The following is a 17,812-nucleotide window of genomic DNA, read 5'->3' as shown; positions in this document are numbered from 1 at the left end:
GCCTACTGGAACATCCTTTAAAAAATGAAAAGCTGGTCAGTGGAAGTTTCTAAGATTTCTTTCCCCTTTTCTTTAAAGAATTCTTTGATGAGGTGTATGCCATTTATGTTAGAAAGTGCTAGATTTGTAAAGTTTTACTAATTTTCGTTTACTCAAGATCCTGCTAGTGAATCATAATTTGAGTTGACATTTATTTATTTTAAGGCCATTGATTACGCTATCGTAGTAACTATCACTTGCTATAAATACGGTTCAGCCTGCTCACTGATCTGTTAACTGTCAGTTAACAATGCGATCCTGCCTTTTGTCCAAGTTCTGCAGAAACTGCATGTAGTATTCATGGTGTTGTTACTCACTACGATTGCTAACTGATCCAGATCCAGTTTCTACTCTTTATCTGCGTGTCGTATTTCAGTAAGCGTGCTAACAAACAGATCATGTAGCATTCCCTGCCGCACAGTCGGGAGGTTATCTTCATGAAACACAGCTAGTTTGTTAAAGATTGTGTACATACATTTTTAAGCAACACAGAACATGTATTATGTTTTTAATATTTCCCAGGCTCTTTGATAAAAATGTGATATACTGGATAGAGAGTACTGGGCTTAGACAGAGGAGACTTGGGTTCTGTTGGCTTTGCCTTTGTCCTGAAGTGTCGTTTCCATTCTCTGTGCTCTGGTTTGTAAGGTACTTGGAGATATGGTGATAAAAGAATAATTCTATAGAACAGGCAAAATACAGGGTTTTTTCTGCCTATTTTGGTATCATAACTAAATTTTTGTACTTCAAACTAAGTCACTTTCCCAATAAAGCCCAGTCCAGCTCAGAGGCGAATAGAAATCTTACCACTAACTTGAAACACAGCAAAAGCAAGCTCTTTTTTCCATGGAGGAGATTAACGAGCACAAGTGTAACAATAAATTTCGTGGTGAATATTAGAATAAAAGCTGTGTTGAATTTAAAACACTTACCTGTTGAGTGCTTAACATTTGAGCAGCAAGATTGTAGTTTGCCTGCAACGCTATACTTGGCAGCAACAGGCAGTCTTATTCCCCTGCATGTTATCTTCTTTTGCCAGCTGAATTCTCTCAGTTGAAACTGCTTCCCGAGGCTGCTCCTGCAGGAAAGCAGATGCCCTTACTCAGAGCTAAAGCAAGAGGCGCCCATGGTACTGTTTTAAAAGGCATTTGCTAAATAAGAAACTCCCATATTATAGCTCATGTGTTGTATAAACTCATGAAAAAAATGTGCCAGTTGTTTAATTTCCTGAAGCAGTTGGGAACAGGGGCAGAAGAGGATGGTATGGGAAATGGTTAAATGTTTAGGGGTGTTAGGCTTTCCCACTGAGGCTAAAGAGTAATTCTGTCATCTACTGTACTATGGTTGCACAACATTTGATGTAAAATACTTAGAAAAACTAGAATTAACTCAGAGAATATATTCTATAGAATTTATTTCTAAAATATTAAATCTGATTACTATTTTTTTAGAATGGTAGAAAGCTACTGTTATTTTCAAAACAGAGTCTAGTTCATTAACGTACTCCTTGGTAGGAGAAATCTCAACATTTGCTTTCTCAATGTTTCCAAATTTTTTAAAAGTATTCCTTAATTTTGCTGTTCTCTGTAATCGCTGTCCATGTGCAAATTATTAATTGTCCATTTTCTCCAAGAAGTGTGAAATATAAAGCGTGAACATTGTGAAGTGATTAACAAGTGCTATTTAGTTGTAAAGATGTTTGAGTGAACAAAAGCTTGAGTTCTTTGTAACTGCTTCCTGCTCACTGTCTCTTCCTACTCCTAAATCAGAGGCAGCTTTTGCTTTTACTTTTGTTGCTATTAAATTTTCCAGAGTACTGTTTTCGCTTAAGGAGAAAAGTTATAAAATCCTAGAGAACTTTCCGCTACCCTAATGGCTGATACCAGGAATTTTACTTTTTATAAGAACATCCAATTCATGAAACAGATGTTTTGCAGCCTTAGTCCTTTCTTTTTAATTCCTTCCTCCCTTCATCTTAGTGTCTGGAAAGGTCTGTTTTACAGTAAGGCTCTTCATTAAAAACGAGCACAAGGGCAACTCTAGTGTCTTCTCTGCTATTTATCCTTTATTTTGCTAAAAAAAATATTTCATTTTCCACTTAGTATTAGCATGTAAATAGATCCAAACTGGGGTGAAAAATAGTCCTCTGTTGGCTCTGAATCTGAAAGTCACAAGGTAGCAGTCCCAGTGGGGGTCTGTAGACTCCCCCTTCACACACACAAACAAACAGGAGGAAACCTACCCCACAGGCTGCAGAGATGTGGTAGGAGATCCTTGTTGCCTCCTGAAGCATGTAGATCCAGGGGAAGAGTGTCATTCTTGATACAGCACAGCCCAGTACAGGATGGAAATCCAAGACTAGGGAAAGCAGAAAACCATCACTTAGGGTAACAAAAGTTTCCTTCAAACTACTGTTATGATTTCTTCTTCTTTTTTTTCCTAATACAAGTAAACAAACAAACAAAAAAAAACCTTTTATAAAATAGAAGTGAACTAGATCTTAAAAAGGAAAAGTTAAAATGTGTATTGCTCTACTGCTGTATAGGCTTTATGGTGAGCAGGATACCCACTACACAGATTTCCACTGACTGGAGAACCATATTCATGATGCTCTGTATTGCTGCTTCTCAATTGAGAAGATGATAGTCCTTCATCCAAGGCGGCGGGGTGGGGTGGTGGTGGTGGGAGAACAGCAACAAAACAGGCAAAAGGCAAACCTCATTTATTTATTCAATTATCTTAATTTGGTTCTTAACAATGACACTTGTTTTACTTGGGTATTTTGTGAATGAGTGTCAAATGGAACCAAGCCAAAAGAAGTTTGCCTCATACATATGATCTCTTCAAAATGCATTTTTCCAACAATCCAACAAGACCAGATTAGCTTTTCTCAATGGAAAGGAAAAACGGTGGAAGACACAAATGAACACCACTGTTCTAACACAAGGATCAAGATAATCCTTTGTCTTGAGGCATGAGTGGATATGCCCTGGAGTGAGTGAGGGTAGGACAGAACGGGCAATTTAGAGAAAAAGAAGGATGAAGGCAAGAGATAGATTGACGAGGACAATTTTTTCTTCTGAAGGGCAAAAGAAAACATTATATATGGAAAAAAATGAAGGAAAAAAGGGAAATTAAGATATCCCCAGAGCAAAGATGGGAAGGTATATGCATGTTCACTACAAGCTTGGCCATGTTAGATCATAATATTAATTCTGTTATTTAATATATTTTAAACCAAACCTGAACTCAGTGCAAACAGGCAATGTCATTTTTCCATGCCGGTTGTCTACAGGCAGACATTAAATAAAAGACTTATCCAAAAGCATGGGGTAAAAACAAAGCAAAGCAACACCCTAGAAGCATTGATACCATGTCTTTTCTTTACCTATGGCAACTGCAAAGTCATGTTCAATGTCATTTCAGTTAACTCCGCTCCCAGGTTCTAATATAACCTGTTCTTCAGATAACAAAACACTAAAAGCAAAGAAGAAATAGCTGCCCTCTTTATTAGCATTTTAGCTTAGGATTTTCAAATGAGACATGGTACGTTATGGCAGCTACTTTTTTTTTTTTTAGGTTTCTCTATCTTAAACTTTTTAAAGATGATCTAAAGAGTGAAATTCTGGGTTGGATTATAGGTGAAGGTCAGCCTTGCTGGGGTACTGGGGGACCACTGTAAAGAACCAGCCATCCGTTTGTGAGTCTCCGACACATAGATTGAGCATGAGTTTTAAGCTTCTTGAAAAGATTGCATCATTGTGTGCGCTGGCAGCTGGTTCTCTTAAAGCAAAACCAGAAGCAAGCATGCTGTTTTTTCAAACCATTTCACACACATGCCACCACTTTAGTTCTCACATAACAATGTCCACGTAAATAATGCATAACAACTGGGCCCTTTTAATTGATTGATTATAGGCACTTCTACAGAAATATGTCTGAAGTGTAGTTTGTGAAAAGTGTTTGATGTAAAATAAGCGCTAGACATTTAACAGTGCAAAAATAGTCAAAAGCTGTAGATTACAAATCTGTTCCTAAGAGCCTCAGCCTTTAATATTGTCTTAGTAAAGTTGATCTTTTAAGTTAAATTGCATTCTAGTGTAATAATCTTTTACAAATTAAAATAATTAATAAAAATGTATTGGTTAATACCTGTTGACATAAAACATGGCAGTTGGTTATTTTGATTTGTTTCCATCTACAACTAATAGATAGCAATTTTGTAAAAAACAAACAAAACCGACACTTAATACGTTTTTTGATTAAAGTGTTTTCATTGTTTTAAAAAATACAAACCACATAACATTTACACTGTCTAGTCCAGCCCTGTCATTTAGGTGGTTCATCTCTCTGTATATATGTATTTCCCCATAAGAATATAAAATGCTTTTGAAGTTTTTTGTTGGCAAGTGGTAAATAGCACACCACAGCATGGATTCAGAAGCACTTAAGTTGATGGTCTTTCAGACATGTAATCCATTCAAATGGGACTAGTAAAATTGTGGTGTAATTGCAGCCATTTGTTTAAAATTTGTATATCATGTCTAACTTTGCTAATTTTTGAGAAAAATAATTGCGTTAAGTACTTAACATTTTCCATTACAGATGATCTTGCATACTAAAATTGCGGAGATTTCAACAGTAAAGCAACATATTTAATTTGACTGCTGCTTTTAAAACTGTTTGAAGAAGCAAAGGGAAAGAAAGTTCATCTTAAAATCTGTACATGGAAATAATTTCAAGCTTCACGAACTACACATTTCCTTAATTTCCTTTCTTTTTTTTAAAACATGTTGTAACATCAAAGATGCCAAAGGGTAATATAAGCTACAATAATATTCAACATAACTTAACTTAGACCTTATGTTATAATAATTTATTCAAATTAACTGTATTATTCTGTATTTATATTTTCAGTATTTATTATGAATGATATGGAATTTGATGTATTTATTGTGGCTTATTACTGCGGTGTATATATTACAAAAATGAGCATTTTTAAGTCTTAACATTAGTTTTTTGGTTAATTAGTGGCACTTGTATCAGCTGTATTTTTATTATATATTGTACAATATATATTGTCCATTCGTTTGCAATGAAGTAAAACAGGTTTCTACGTTACATCATGGCTGCCAGTGCATTGTGCATCTTATTTCTCTCATGCAGTCACTAGACATTCCTCTAACGGAGTCACAATTTGTACTGCACCTCCTCCCCGAGACCTGCAGAGCTTCTGAAGGTGCTCTGTGAAATTGTAAGCATTTCTGCCGTTCCCGAGAGTCTGGTAGATTATGGAGAAAGAGTTTCAGTTTGATTTGTGGGGTTTTTGTTTTGTTTTCATTTAATCAGCATATAAATATTTGAGAAATGAACCAAAAGGCCTTGTTAGGTATATCGCTTTGCCCTTTAAATTATTTTCTTTGACCAGTGGAATAAACTACATGATTCATCTGCACCTATCATGGTGAATTTAATAATTTGGGTTATAAATCAATGAGATAATCATGTTCAACAGCTGTTGGAAAAATTTTGCAACAGCTCTCTCTGGTGGAGAATTTGCTGTAATTTTATACAAAAAATAATTACAATGGCATATAAAGCATACTGTTAAACCTCAGGACAACTGCTTAATTGTTTTGAAAACTACTGATCAACATTGCTGCATTATGAAAGTAATTAACAATCATGGATCTCTGCTATCTTATTTTGATTGTTATTGAAAATGAGCTGTAAATTTTTAAAAGGTAAGTTGTCCTTAAGTGTGCATTAATGACAGATTACATATGGATAAATTATTTGTATTTACAAAAACTGATAAAGAGCAGATGTTGTTCTCTAGATTTGTGTGTATATATATATATATATAAAAGTTCTCACAGGATTTAAGGTAGCATTTATTTCTAATTTGTTAGGAATTACTCAGAATAGAATAGACTAACATCTGCTATCAAACTGCTTTTTGCACTGCCATGAACTGCAGTTAACGGTGCTGCTCCAGGGCTTGCGATGCCATACTGACACAAAGTTTTTTTCAAAAGACCTTTCAACACTTGTGTTTTAATTCAAGACAATAGGATACCAGTTCAGAAGTAAGACGACTGAACGCTAAGGTTCTATTAAGAGTACTCATGTTAATTCCGTGTTCACGCTGGTGTAAATCAGCAGTTATTCCTGAGGCTGATGGAACAAAATCCTCAGGTACAGTGAGCTGTCCCACTGCAGTTAATGGTGTCAGAACCAGGTAGAGCCATGAATGACCAGTGGGGCCTTCTGTTCATGGGCAGGAGCTGCAAAGAGCCACAGGCCCTGAAGTACTGGAACATTTAGGACCTGCTTTGTCCTGCTAGGAGTAAGGCTGAGCTGTCCTTACCTGAAATCAAGCCTTCTCCAGCACTTGTCATTATTTTCCTGAAGGTGTAAGAGAGCATGATGAGACAGAGGTTAACACTGATGCTTCTCTGGTAACCATCAGCAGGTTACCAGCATCTGATTGATGCATGAAATATGTAACAGTATTTATTTCCCCTGCTGCCCACCCGTCCATTCCCCCCCACACCCGTGGGGAGAAGAGAAGAGCATAATACCATTGCTAAAAGCACTTTAAATTAAAAATGGACAGTAAAAAGCCAGAGAACCCCCTGTAACAAAGTCTGATTTTCAGCATGCCACTTATGTGACTGTTAATGACATCTAAAAGAGCTGTAGATAATGGGAGGCACTTGAAGATGTTTTAGTTGGTTTTGAGAGATGTAATCCAGCATTTTAAAAAAATAATCTTCAATTTGATTTATTAGCTTAGAGGAGCATAAAAACTTACAATTTATGTTTCAGCGTGTACTATGACTGCGGTATCTGCAGGACAAATGAAGATACCTGCTGAAGGAACAAAGCTAAATATTTTCAATAGACATTTCAGCAGAAATTTCCTGCTAATGAGAGAGAAAGGAGTTCTGGGAGGAGGGTGACATGACAGAGTGAAGCGTTGCCCAAGGGAATATTCAAGTAATTTAAAGCTGGTGAAGGTATGGAGATACGGAACCCTAGGCTACTTTCACTATAAATGAATTATTTCTTTACTATGTCATTACTAAAGAGTGTTTTGGATTATGCAACAAATACTTCTTAGTTTCTGATACTAATATGGGATTTAGCTTGCTTGCATGAACTTTTGTTTGTATTGCTTAATTTTATATGCCCAGCACAAAATGCACTATGTAGTGCAGACTGCAGAAACCATTTTATTTCCACATCTGGGTTTAACTGGTTTGAGTGCTACAAGCTGTAGATAATGGCAGACCAGATTTTGTGGAAGAGATCTCCCACTTAACTGGAAATCACCACACAAAAAGCATTTTTAGTTCTGTTTCTTCTAGCATTCCCCTTGGGCTTTTGACTGCAGTCCCAAGCAAGTATTTGAAAAGCACACTGGAACGGCACATTACCTCTGCCTCTTCCCTTTCATGTCAACGGCACAGACTGCCCCTCATCTCACTTGGCCTTTACGTGGCTCCCTTCCTCCCCAGACCCCATCTTTCTTAGACCAACTTGCTGCCAACAGGCTCTGCTCGTGGCAAAACTGAAGCAGAAGCCCAGCTTCTAGGCAGGCCCAGCCAGCCCACAGAAACCAATTTTTGTTCCACAGCCAGCAAAAACATTGCAAGTCTACACTTTAACCACAGGCCTTGAATAAGACGGCCTTCAGCTTTTAATTTCCAGTTACCTAGACAGAGGTAACAACCATGATTTGTCCTAGGCTCAATACCTTTCTTTCCCTTATTTCTTTTTCCTCGTTACATGTTCCAGTCCATTTTGAAAAAATATACACAGGAGCTCTTGGATTACCAGTCAGGCAAATAATATTCCGTGAATGTTTCCTAGTCCTAGAGTAGCATAGTTCAACATTTTGGGTAAGTGTGCTGTGTCACCATAAACTGTTGTCCCCTGTTAAAAATCTTAACTATCTCACAGAAATCATTTAATAACAAAGCAAAGGTTAATACTAAAGCAAAGATTTTTTAATTTAAATGCAAGGTGATCTACGTGGACAAATGGTATCTCACTGAGTGGTCTTTAGAATCAATTATACCAACAAATGACAAAACCTTGTATAAATCATCTTCCTTGGCAACAGAGACTGCAGCTAGCAGCCTGTCAACTGACCAGTTAATAGTCAGAAAGGCATGTGATGATTTCTGTGATAGCACATCCACTGTCAACCACTTACCTTTTTCCAGACAGCACCACATGTTTGAAGTATAGAGAGTTCAGGCAAGTGGAGAAGAAAGCATCTAGAATTCTCAGACATATATAATCTAGGAGGCACTGAGGCATTCCAAAAGAATCATTAAATCAGTGAAAATTTGGTGAAAGTCATCGTTAAGAAACCTCAGCAGCACTTCATGATTCTAACCCTGGACCTCTTCCTTAAAGTGCCCACATGCATTTCCTTTGTGAATGCCATTTCTGACAATATTCTTCCCACCATAGGTTCCAAGTTCCTTGCTAATTCACTTTCCAGACTTCTCCTCAAACACCCACTGTCCTTCACTTCCACTGATGTCACACGTGCACCCGCAGAGGAACCTGTCTCCCACTTTACTTGCTTTTCCTCCCACATACCTTCTTTCCCCTAGCATTTCTCATACTCCACTCAGCCCTTGACTTAACCACCCAGCTTTCTGCCTTTGTCACTGCTTTCCAATGTTATGTTCCTGTCCTTCAGGCTTCATCATTTTTTTCCTTCCATAAGACCAGCAGGCAGCCTCCTTTTCTTGAGATTTGAATGTGCCAGAAAATTATTTTCTCTTCCTTTTACACAAGTTAAAATCTGCTAGGTGCAACCTACTCTTCTGCAGCTATCCTCACCAGCAATTTGTACACGGCATAGACTGTTTATATTCCCTTATGCAAGTTACTATGTTATTTTCGCTTTAGTCATTTACTAGTTTGAAACATTTCTCCATCTCCTACACATTCCCGAGGACTTCCTGCTATTTGCAGTGGTTTCTGGCCTCAGTCATTATGACTGAACCTGGATGGAAATCTGACTACATACCATATAGCTGTAGGACTGCTGAGCCTCACAAACCACAAGTCCATCTGTGTTGATCATCCTTTCTGCAACTGCATTGCCAAGACATTACCCACCGTACTACTGGTTGATACTGGACTGTAACACATTGTCTACTACTCCATTTCAGACTGCTTGAGAATTCCACCTTCCTGCCTCTTTTAAGCCAAAAAAAAGTGAAGGGAAACAAAATACGTCATAACAGAAGACTGGGGAGGACAACCCCCCAAGCTCCCACTTTGGGACATGAGTTTTCTTTCACTTAACTTCTGTCCTCATTTTACACATCTTTCCTGGACAAATACTGTTATCCTTTCAGTCACCCAATCCTTCATACTACTGCAGGTGTTCCCTTACACCAGGCACTACTGCATGCATTTCTCCTTCATGAACCCAAGCATCAGATACTCCTTCCTGGAAGTTCAACATCTAACAACTTCATCCACAATATTTAAGACATTACTGGCAAGACAGGATTTACTTCAACTGCCTTTAGAGTCTAGTAATATTAGATATCAAATTATAACTTAGTACATAAAGTATTCCATTCTGTAGGCTTGAAAAGAATAAAATGACAGTGTGAAAATGTTTAGCCTTACTGACAGATAGCTAGAGTTGGACAAGAGTAATGACAAAGAATAACGATTTGTTAAAACTAAAGTATTTTTACAGAAATTTTACTGGCTTCAGAGAACATTCAGTGAAACATCAGTAGAAAGAACCAGTATTTCTTGCTAATTCACCAGGTATACTTACTAGAGAACTGAGATTTTTAAGATCTGCAGAGCAATCCCATTAACTGTGCTAACTAGGGACAGAGGTCTCGGTACCTGTCACCACTTCAGTGGGTGGTCTCAAAAGGATCCACACCCCCTACAAATGCAAAAATCAGGTCAAGGAATCCTGGGGAAACAAAAACAGAGCAGACACCTGATTGACTCAGTTAAGCAAAACAATTGTTTCAAAAATAAAAATGGGCATTTCCAACAAATTTTATCAAAGACATTCAGAAAAACAACATCACAGGAAAGTAAATTCTAACAAGCCAAAAAACCTCAGTGTCACATATGTATTAACTTATGGCTGTTGAGTCCCCCACACCCTGTCTCTCTTACCTTCCATAGGGTCCTATTTTTGCGGAAAAAAAATAATCACTTAAGCCTTTGACATTATGCTACTGCGTACATCCAGTGGCACCAACATTCAGGCTGACTTCCTAAACAGAGTTAAGGACAAAACAGATACTGAGAATCTAGAAGTCAGGTTATCTTTGCATTTAAACCGGCATACGCAAGCATGAGAACCAGCCTGGTTATAGCAGCGGCTTCCTTTCACCCTGAATAGGTGGATGGTTACGATTGCTCACGGTAAAGGGATCGTGGCAGAGACAGTGATGTCCACTTAAAAGCTGGGAGGTTAAAGGGCTGTCAGGAGGTAGAAAAACCTAGTGGGACAGTCACATTCAAAAGAAGAACTACTTCATTCTCATCCCTCTCTAGATACTTTGGAGCAGTCTAACAGTAGCAACGTACTACTAGCAGTAGTTTGTATTGCTGCTTTGGAGTTGTGCTGAGTCAACTTACTATGGTCCAGAATTCAGCTGTTCAATGAAAGGAGACAGTTCTTCGATCACCCTGTTCCTTTGGTCTGGTAACTGGTTCTACCTGAAAGACTGAGAAGATGCTTTTGAAACCCACCAAATTACAATGAATTTCATATTCACAAGATGATCTCTAACCTGCCTTAACCAAGTAGGCCACATCATAGTACTTCAGCCATCAGTCGGTATCTTCCACAATTAGTCTTATCTTGGGACAAGCCAGTCCAATTGAAATGAGAATAAAATTTCACATACAATATCTAGGAACATACTATTTTAGGGTAGCATATTTGTTTTGAGGTCATTATCCCTAGGAAATTATCTGCTTTTAGCAAAAAGGTTTCCTTATGCTTTGTGCACTCTAGCACAATGCAGCATGAGAAACACACCAGGGGAAAGCAGGGAATTTTTAAAAAGCCATAACAACTAGCCACTTCAGTGTGCATCGTTTAAATATAATATAATGAAGTATTATAATTATTATTAAATGAAGTGTGTAAGAAGTAGATCAAATATGTATCTAAAAAGGGAAGCCAGGATATATAGCTTTTGTGATACAGTGACAAAATCTGATTTTTCACATCAGCCATCTTCTAATTCAGTTGCAGACAGAAACAATACCAAATGAGAATAAAGTTATTTCATATGAAAACAAAAAACACTCCAAACAATTTGAAGTTTCAATTCCAGTTGGTGCCCCTTCAAAAATTGTTTTTGGTATTGCATTGAGCTGTAACCCAGACAGGATAAAAGTAACGATCTGACATACAAGCCATAGATTAGAGTGAGAAAAGAAGAAACTAAATTACAAACAGAAAAAAACCCAACCTATAAAAATTAAAATATGTGAACAGGGGTACTATTTGAAATGTCTATCTCTGAGATTATATTTTTTGTAGGGTTGCTTTAAATGCCACTTCAGCATCATAAGCATTATTAGTTAAACAATTCTTATTCCTTACCTACAAGCTTTTATGTTCCTGGAACTCCTCTGTCCTATGTAACAGATGCACTACCTTTCAGAAAATACAACACTTGAATTTTTCATTTTGCACAAAGAGCTGCGTTGTTATTTCCTAGCATTTCAGTGTGTAAATATAATGCTGAACTGATTGTAAACAACTTTTATATGTGATTTCCCCTCATAAAACTGATCAACCAGAACCTCCATCGTGTAAAACTATTTCATGAGGAAGAGGGTTGGGCAGAAACCTGATGTTCACTTTTTTTATGGGATTTTACTTCTGTTCGCAGAGCCTGGAAACACCAGTGTGTAATTCTAGTCTCTGTATGGAATGCTGTTCAGTTTTAAATCATTCTGCCTATTTCTCACAAAAACCTAAGGGCACCCAGTCTATATAGTGGTATTTCCAATACGGCTCTTTCCCCATCCACCTAGCTCCTTCCTATTCTGATTTTCTCCTTTTCTGGTTTCCAACCCTTTGATAACTCTTTACTTTTGAAAGCTTTTATCTTCATTTAAAAAATTCTAACCTTGTCTTAGTTTCTCCCTCAGATTGAGGAGATAACTGAACAAGACATGCAAAAGTTATTATTGCTGCCCCTTATAAAATACAAAGTCAACCTAACGTTTACATTATAAAAGACAGAATCAGATACTGTAGTTTTAACTTTAAAAATATACTTCTAAGAAACTTTCAAAGAGGGCAACCTGAAGTGAAGAGTTAATATTTATAATGCAGCAAAACTTTTAAATAAAACTCTATGATGATTTTTTAACATCATAATATTAAACTACTACTTGAAATATTAATTGTGCTATTGACACAAGTGCAGTTTTGGACAGAATGTTTTAGCAGTGAAATCCCTACTTGAAGAATTCAGGAGATACATTAAAATACAGAAAAGATTACATGTCCCTTCCTTGTAATGCGTTATAGAAAGTACAACCTAAAGGAGATCCATGCACATGCAGTTCAAAGGACTGGCTATAGTTCTGACAACTCAGCCACTGAAATCAAGCTCCCTACGTCTCAATCTAATGATTATAATCTTATGCATCTGATTAAGATTATATAAAGCTAATTCCCAAACCGTGGCAGATTATTCTTTAAAAGGAAGTAGTGTCCACAAGTTCTTTCAGTTTCATGCACTTCTCAGAGTAATTCAACATATTTAAACAAATGTATACAGCAAAATATAAAGTACAGAAAACTCAGTACTGCATTGTAGAATGTACTGTAATTACTCAAGGGAATAATGCTGGAGGAATAAGTTATGCCAAGGGGAAGATCTGCTTTGGCCTTCTAAAAAAAAACAACACTGTGAAACACTTTTCCAGAAAGACTGAAGACTGATACTAGAAAAGCACAGAGAAGATGCACAATAACTAATACTTTAACTACTTGCAGTTTTTCTTACTGCTGCTTTGTTATTACTTTTGAAAAAGTAGGTTTTAGATAGCTATATAATACATACACATATATATGCATCTTTAGAAAGGCAATACTCAACGGAGACACAGAAATTAATTACAAATCTTTGAACAGAATAAAACAAAAAAGTCACTTGATGTCTTTCTCTGTTTATAGATCCACTTCCCTCTTTTCTGGCAGGTAATAGGGAGTCCAAGTAAGACTGAATTGTTGTCGTACTAAGTACTGCAAAGATACAGAGTAAAATGTCACTCAGTTTAAAAAACACATAGTAAATACATATTAAAAAAAGAGTGTTTGCAATAGTAGGAATAGTTAAAACAAAAAAATATGTTGAAGATCCCTACCTTCAAGTGTAACAGTACACGTAGAAACACAAAATCATTTAGGTTGGAAAAGACCTTTGAGATCAAGACCAACCATTATTAAGCCAGGACTGCTAAGTCTGTCGCAAAGCCATGCCTCTAAGCACCACAACGCTTCTAGGGATGGTCATTCCACCACCTGTCTGGGCAGCCTGTTCCAATGGTTGACCACCCTTTCAGTGAAGAAATCTTTTCTAATATCCAATCTAAAACTCCCCTGGTGCAACTTGAGGCTGTTTCCTCATCCTGTTGCTTGTTACTTCGGAGAAGAGACTGACCCTCACCTGTTTGCAGCCTCCTTTCAGGCAGTTGTAGAGAGTGATAAGGTGTCCCCCTTGAGCCACCTCCTCTCCAGGCTAAACAGCCCCAGTTCCCTCAGCCGCCTCTCATAAGACCTGTGCTCCAGCCCCTTCACCAGCTTCGCTGCCCTTCTCTGGACACGCTCCAGCACCTCAATGTCTCTCTTGAAGTCAAGACCCAATAGTGAACACAGGTTTAGAGGTGCAACCCCATCAGTACTGAGCACTGGGGGACATTCACTGCCCTTGCCCTACTGGCCACACTGTTTTGGATACAAGCCAGGATGCTGTTGGCCTTCTTGGCCACCTGGGCACACTGCTGGCTCGTGTTCAGCCAGCTGTCAACCAGCACCCCCAGGTCCTTTTTGTTCAGGCAGCTTTCCAGCCGCTCTTCCCCAAGCCTGCAGTGGTGCAGGGGGTTGTTGTGACCCAAGTGCAGGACCCGGCACTTCTCCCTGTTGAACCTCATATAACTGGCCTCAGCCCATCAATCCAGCCTGTCCAGATCCTTCTGGAGAGCCTTCCAGCCCTCAAGCAGATTAACTCCCCCCCAGGTGTCATTTTCAAACTTACTGAGGGTGCACTTGATGCCGTTGTCCAGATTGTTGATGAAGATATTAAACAGAACTGGCCCCAGTACTGAGCCCTGGGGAACACCACCTGTGACCGGCCACCAGCTGGATGGGACTCCATCACTACTGTTTTGGCCTTTTCACTGCTACTTGCTTCCACGCAATTTAAATTCTATCCTGGTTTGGAATGTTACCTCTACAAAGAAAAACTGGTAATCAACAGATATATGATGTTTTATATATACAAATTCCAATCTGGCATGTTTGTGAAACAGGTTGCATGAAGAAATTACCCTTTAGTGGTATTAAAAATAATATAATGCATTTGTTGTGTAACACATACTAGGAACTAAAAGAACTCAAGTCCTTTTGAACAGTTATCCTAAGTACCTTGTCTTCTAGAATAGTTCATTGAACAATCAGTTTCCATTTCATACCTGGGGGTCAGCACAGCACAGCTGCTATCTAAGTAATCTCCCATCCTATATCCATAATTGTTGAATAATTTTCTCATTGACCTGCATCCTATTTTTTTCTCAACTCCTTCTCCAGCTTGTCAAGAACATTTGTTGCCCTTCCAATATTTGTTTGATCTGCAAAAGCAATAAGAATACTTTGCATTCCATTACTGAATTATGGAAATATCTATCAGAGGGCACAGGCAGATCCTGGTGCAGTGCCATTTGATACAGCCTTCCAGTTTCACAGTGGTATTAATAACCCTTCCCAGTACAGCCTTTTAACAATTTATGTCCACACTGTAGCAAGTTATCTTAAATCATACAGTTTTAACTTCATAGCATATTTTTATAGGTGTCACCAAAAGTCTTACTGAAGCCAAGACTCAAAGGCATGATTATCAAAGCAGAAAAAGAAATTAGCTCAAGTTGCTTATTCACTTGTCTTCTGGATGACTTAGAACTACTGAAAGGATTTCTTCTTGCTTGTCTTCAGAAGTTTAATTCATTAGTCAGATATCATTAAATTAACCAAGACAGGCTCTCTCCCCCCATTAGAAATAAAAAAACCCCCACACAACACCATCCATTCATCCACCAGACTCTATAGATAAATAAGCATTTGTCTGTAACGATATTATTTATTTACCAGGACGAAAGGACAAATTTAATATTAGTGTATTTTTTTTCTATTCAATCTTTAATACCCACCCCTTTAAATTTATTCTCAGCTTTATAACTGATCATGCAGCCAAATACTTTGTCTTCACTTGAAAAATTTAAATTTTCTTTCCTTTTGGAAGCCATGACTTTTTTCCTTAATGTCCTTCCTCTTAGAAGTACAGTGCTTAAAGGAAATATTAAGCATTTCCCTAAAATACCATTACTAGCTGCATCTAACTAGGCTTGATCTTGCTGCTCAACTTTCCACTGTTATGTGCACCTTTCTTGAGATTCAGATCATTAAAGAGTTCATTATTAAGCTGGTTGCTATTACACCTCCTGTTTTCTTCCATTTGAATAGATACTGTAGATGTTCAATACAATTCTTTCAACAAGCTGCAAAGTACCTTTTAACTGTTGATGTTTCCCACCCCTAGTTAATAACAATACTGGCACTTCTAGACAACAGTCTTTTCCTTGTCTTTATTCTGCTGCTTCCTTCCCTTCCTAGAAGTTTATTATTTTAATTTCATAGTAATTGTCCTCCATATCATAGCACAGGCAAATTTAAGGTTATTTTTAAGCTTCTGTAATTTGCATAAACCAATTAAGTCTTCTCCAAATCACAATACAAAACTTTAATAAGGTAAACTCTATTTCATAATAAAGTGCAATTTTATGTGACCTTAGATTCTTTGAGGGTGAGATGCCCATTAATCTCACATTCATACCCTGAAGTAAACGTTTTCAAGTAAGTGTACATCTCTGTTCGTAAAGAGCACATTTCTTGTGCAAAAGAGTTGCCTTCATTAAAGAAGTCCTGAAATAATCACAGTCAGAAAATGGGCACGATTGGTGACTGCAATGGAAGACTAACTGGAATGTTTTTAACAACTATGCATCCAGTAAAATAAGCAGTTTGTTTGTTTGGGGTTTTCAAAAACTTAATCAAAGGAAGTCTATTTATGAAGTCACAGCTCTACTTGATCCATCAAAGCATATTTGTGGATGCTTACAAGAATACAGTATTTCAGGAGAGGAGCTAGCAGAATATTTAGGAAGGCCACAGTCTCGCTTGGACTGATAAAACTTAGGTCAGTCCTTTGTAAAAGGGGAAACAGCAACAACAAGGAAAAAATAAAGATCAATATGCAAGTGTTCACACGAGAAATTATGTACAGACCACATTATAAATCTGTTGGGAAATGCTGCATAAATCACTAAAAGCTAGAAAAAAAGTGGGTTTAGTAGATAACATGTAATTTAAAGCAATAACAAACAAAATGCTGAAAAAAATGTTCATGTTACACAGCTCGGAAATGTATTACAATGTAACTTTGTCATAAAGTTTAAATTTCATGAAATATAAAAAACCTATACAAAAATTTTTGGCTAAAAAAAAGATTAATATCAGAAAAAAGTGATTTTGCATTAAAACAATCATACATACATATTTCAGTGAGAATTATTTTTTTCTTCTACAAAAGAACTGGCTTGCTAGAAGCTAAGCACAGTGTGGTAGCCTATTTGGCTTTAACCTGAAGGTCAAATATTTAATTTTTCAAGTGAAGCAACTTAAAAAATACTGAGGAAGTTTCACTGAGTAAAGTAAATGATTAAAAAAAAAAATGAAGTCAACCAATTGAGCACAAAAATATAAACATAAAGTGTCTTGGTTTTTAGACTGTATATAATAATGTCTCATAACTCTACAGAGAAAACTAGTCTTCTTCAGAAGTTCTTACAATATATGGAAAACCTATAAATATGGTCCCCAAGGTGAAAAAGGACTAAGACGATCCATGAATCAGTGATCAACATATGAAGTCTTATCACAGAGATATTGTAAACATTTTTCTTAATTGGGATCTCAATCATCTTTGGTATAACAGACTCCTAGGGAATCTCTGACAACGTATTTTATATCCAACTTAAATAAGAGGGAAAGGAAACTGTTTAAACATTTTGCATTTAAAGTATGCATCTCTTAAAAATGCAGTATATATATATCATCACAGTTTAGAATACATCTTTTCTTTTAATAAAATGATCCTGGCCTATAAATATCAAATCTTAATTGTTCTGGCCAAAGATCCACTTCTGGAAGGGGTCTGATGGATTACAGGATGCCAAACTTGGATGCTCTCCATTTCCTGTAAGGCACATATGTAGTGCTGCATTGTACAGAGTTTGATCCTAAAGTGAGTGAAAAAGGAGGGGGGGGGGGGAAAAAAAGTGAACAAACAATGAGCATGCTATTTCTCCCATTCTTCAAAACTGTAAATATTTTTAAAGACACAAAACATTTGGATTGGCTTCCAGATGGATGCCCAGTCACACACTAAGGGAT

At 37.2% G+C, this 17,812-nt stretch overlaps 2 protein-coding genes across 10 annotated transcripts in view; one reads left to right on the top strand and one right to left on the bottom strand.

Annotated features, from left to right (window-relative positions):
* Nucleotides 1-4,742, top strand: part of CSRNP3 (cysteine and serine rich nuclear protein 3) — a 111,552-nt gene extending 106,810 nt beyond the window's left edge. For all 4 annotated transcript variants that reach the window (XM_080399075.1, XM_080399076.1, XM_080399073.1 and 1 more), the window contains one exon: nucleotides 4,645-4,742. In XM_080399075.1, coding sequence (XP_080255201.1) covers nucleotides 4,645-4,698 — 54 coding nt within the window. In that variant the 3' untranslated portion in view covers nucleotides 4,699-4,742. The remainder of the gene's footprint in view (nucleotides 1-4,644) is intronic.
* The window catches only part of GALNT3 (polypeptide N-acetylgalactosaminyltransferase 3), a 50,780-nt gene that overhangs the window by 13,156 nt on the left and 19,812 nt on the right, over nucleotides 1-17,812 (bottom strand). For 2 of the 6 annotated variants that reach the window (XM_080399079.1, XM_080399078.1), the window contains one exon: nucleotides 972-17,658. In XM_080399079.1, the coding sequence (XP_080255205.1) occupies nucleotides 17,536-17,658 (123 nt within the window). In that variant the 3' untranslated portion in view covers nucleotides 972-17,535. The remainder of the gene's footprint in view (nucleotides 1-971; nucleotides 17,659-17,812) is intronic. The other 4 variants (XM_080399083.1, XM_080399082.1, XM_080399080.1 and 1 more) reach the window with 4 other exon arrangements.

Source organism: Falco punctatus (assembly GCF_963210335.1).
Source record: "Falco punctatus genome assembly, chromosome: 8".
In the NCBI taxonomy this organism is placed as follows: Eukaryota; Metazoa; Chordata; class Aves; order Falconiformes; family Falconidae; genus Falco; species Falco punctatus.
This window is presented reverse-complemented; position numbering and strand designations above follow the sequence as displayed.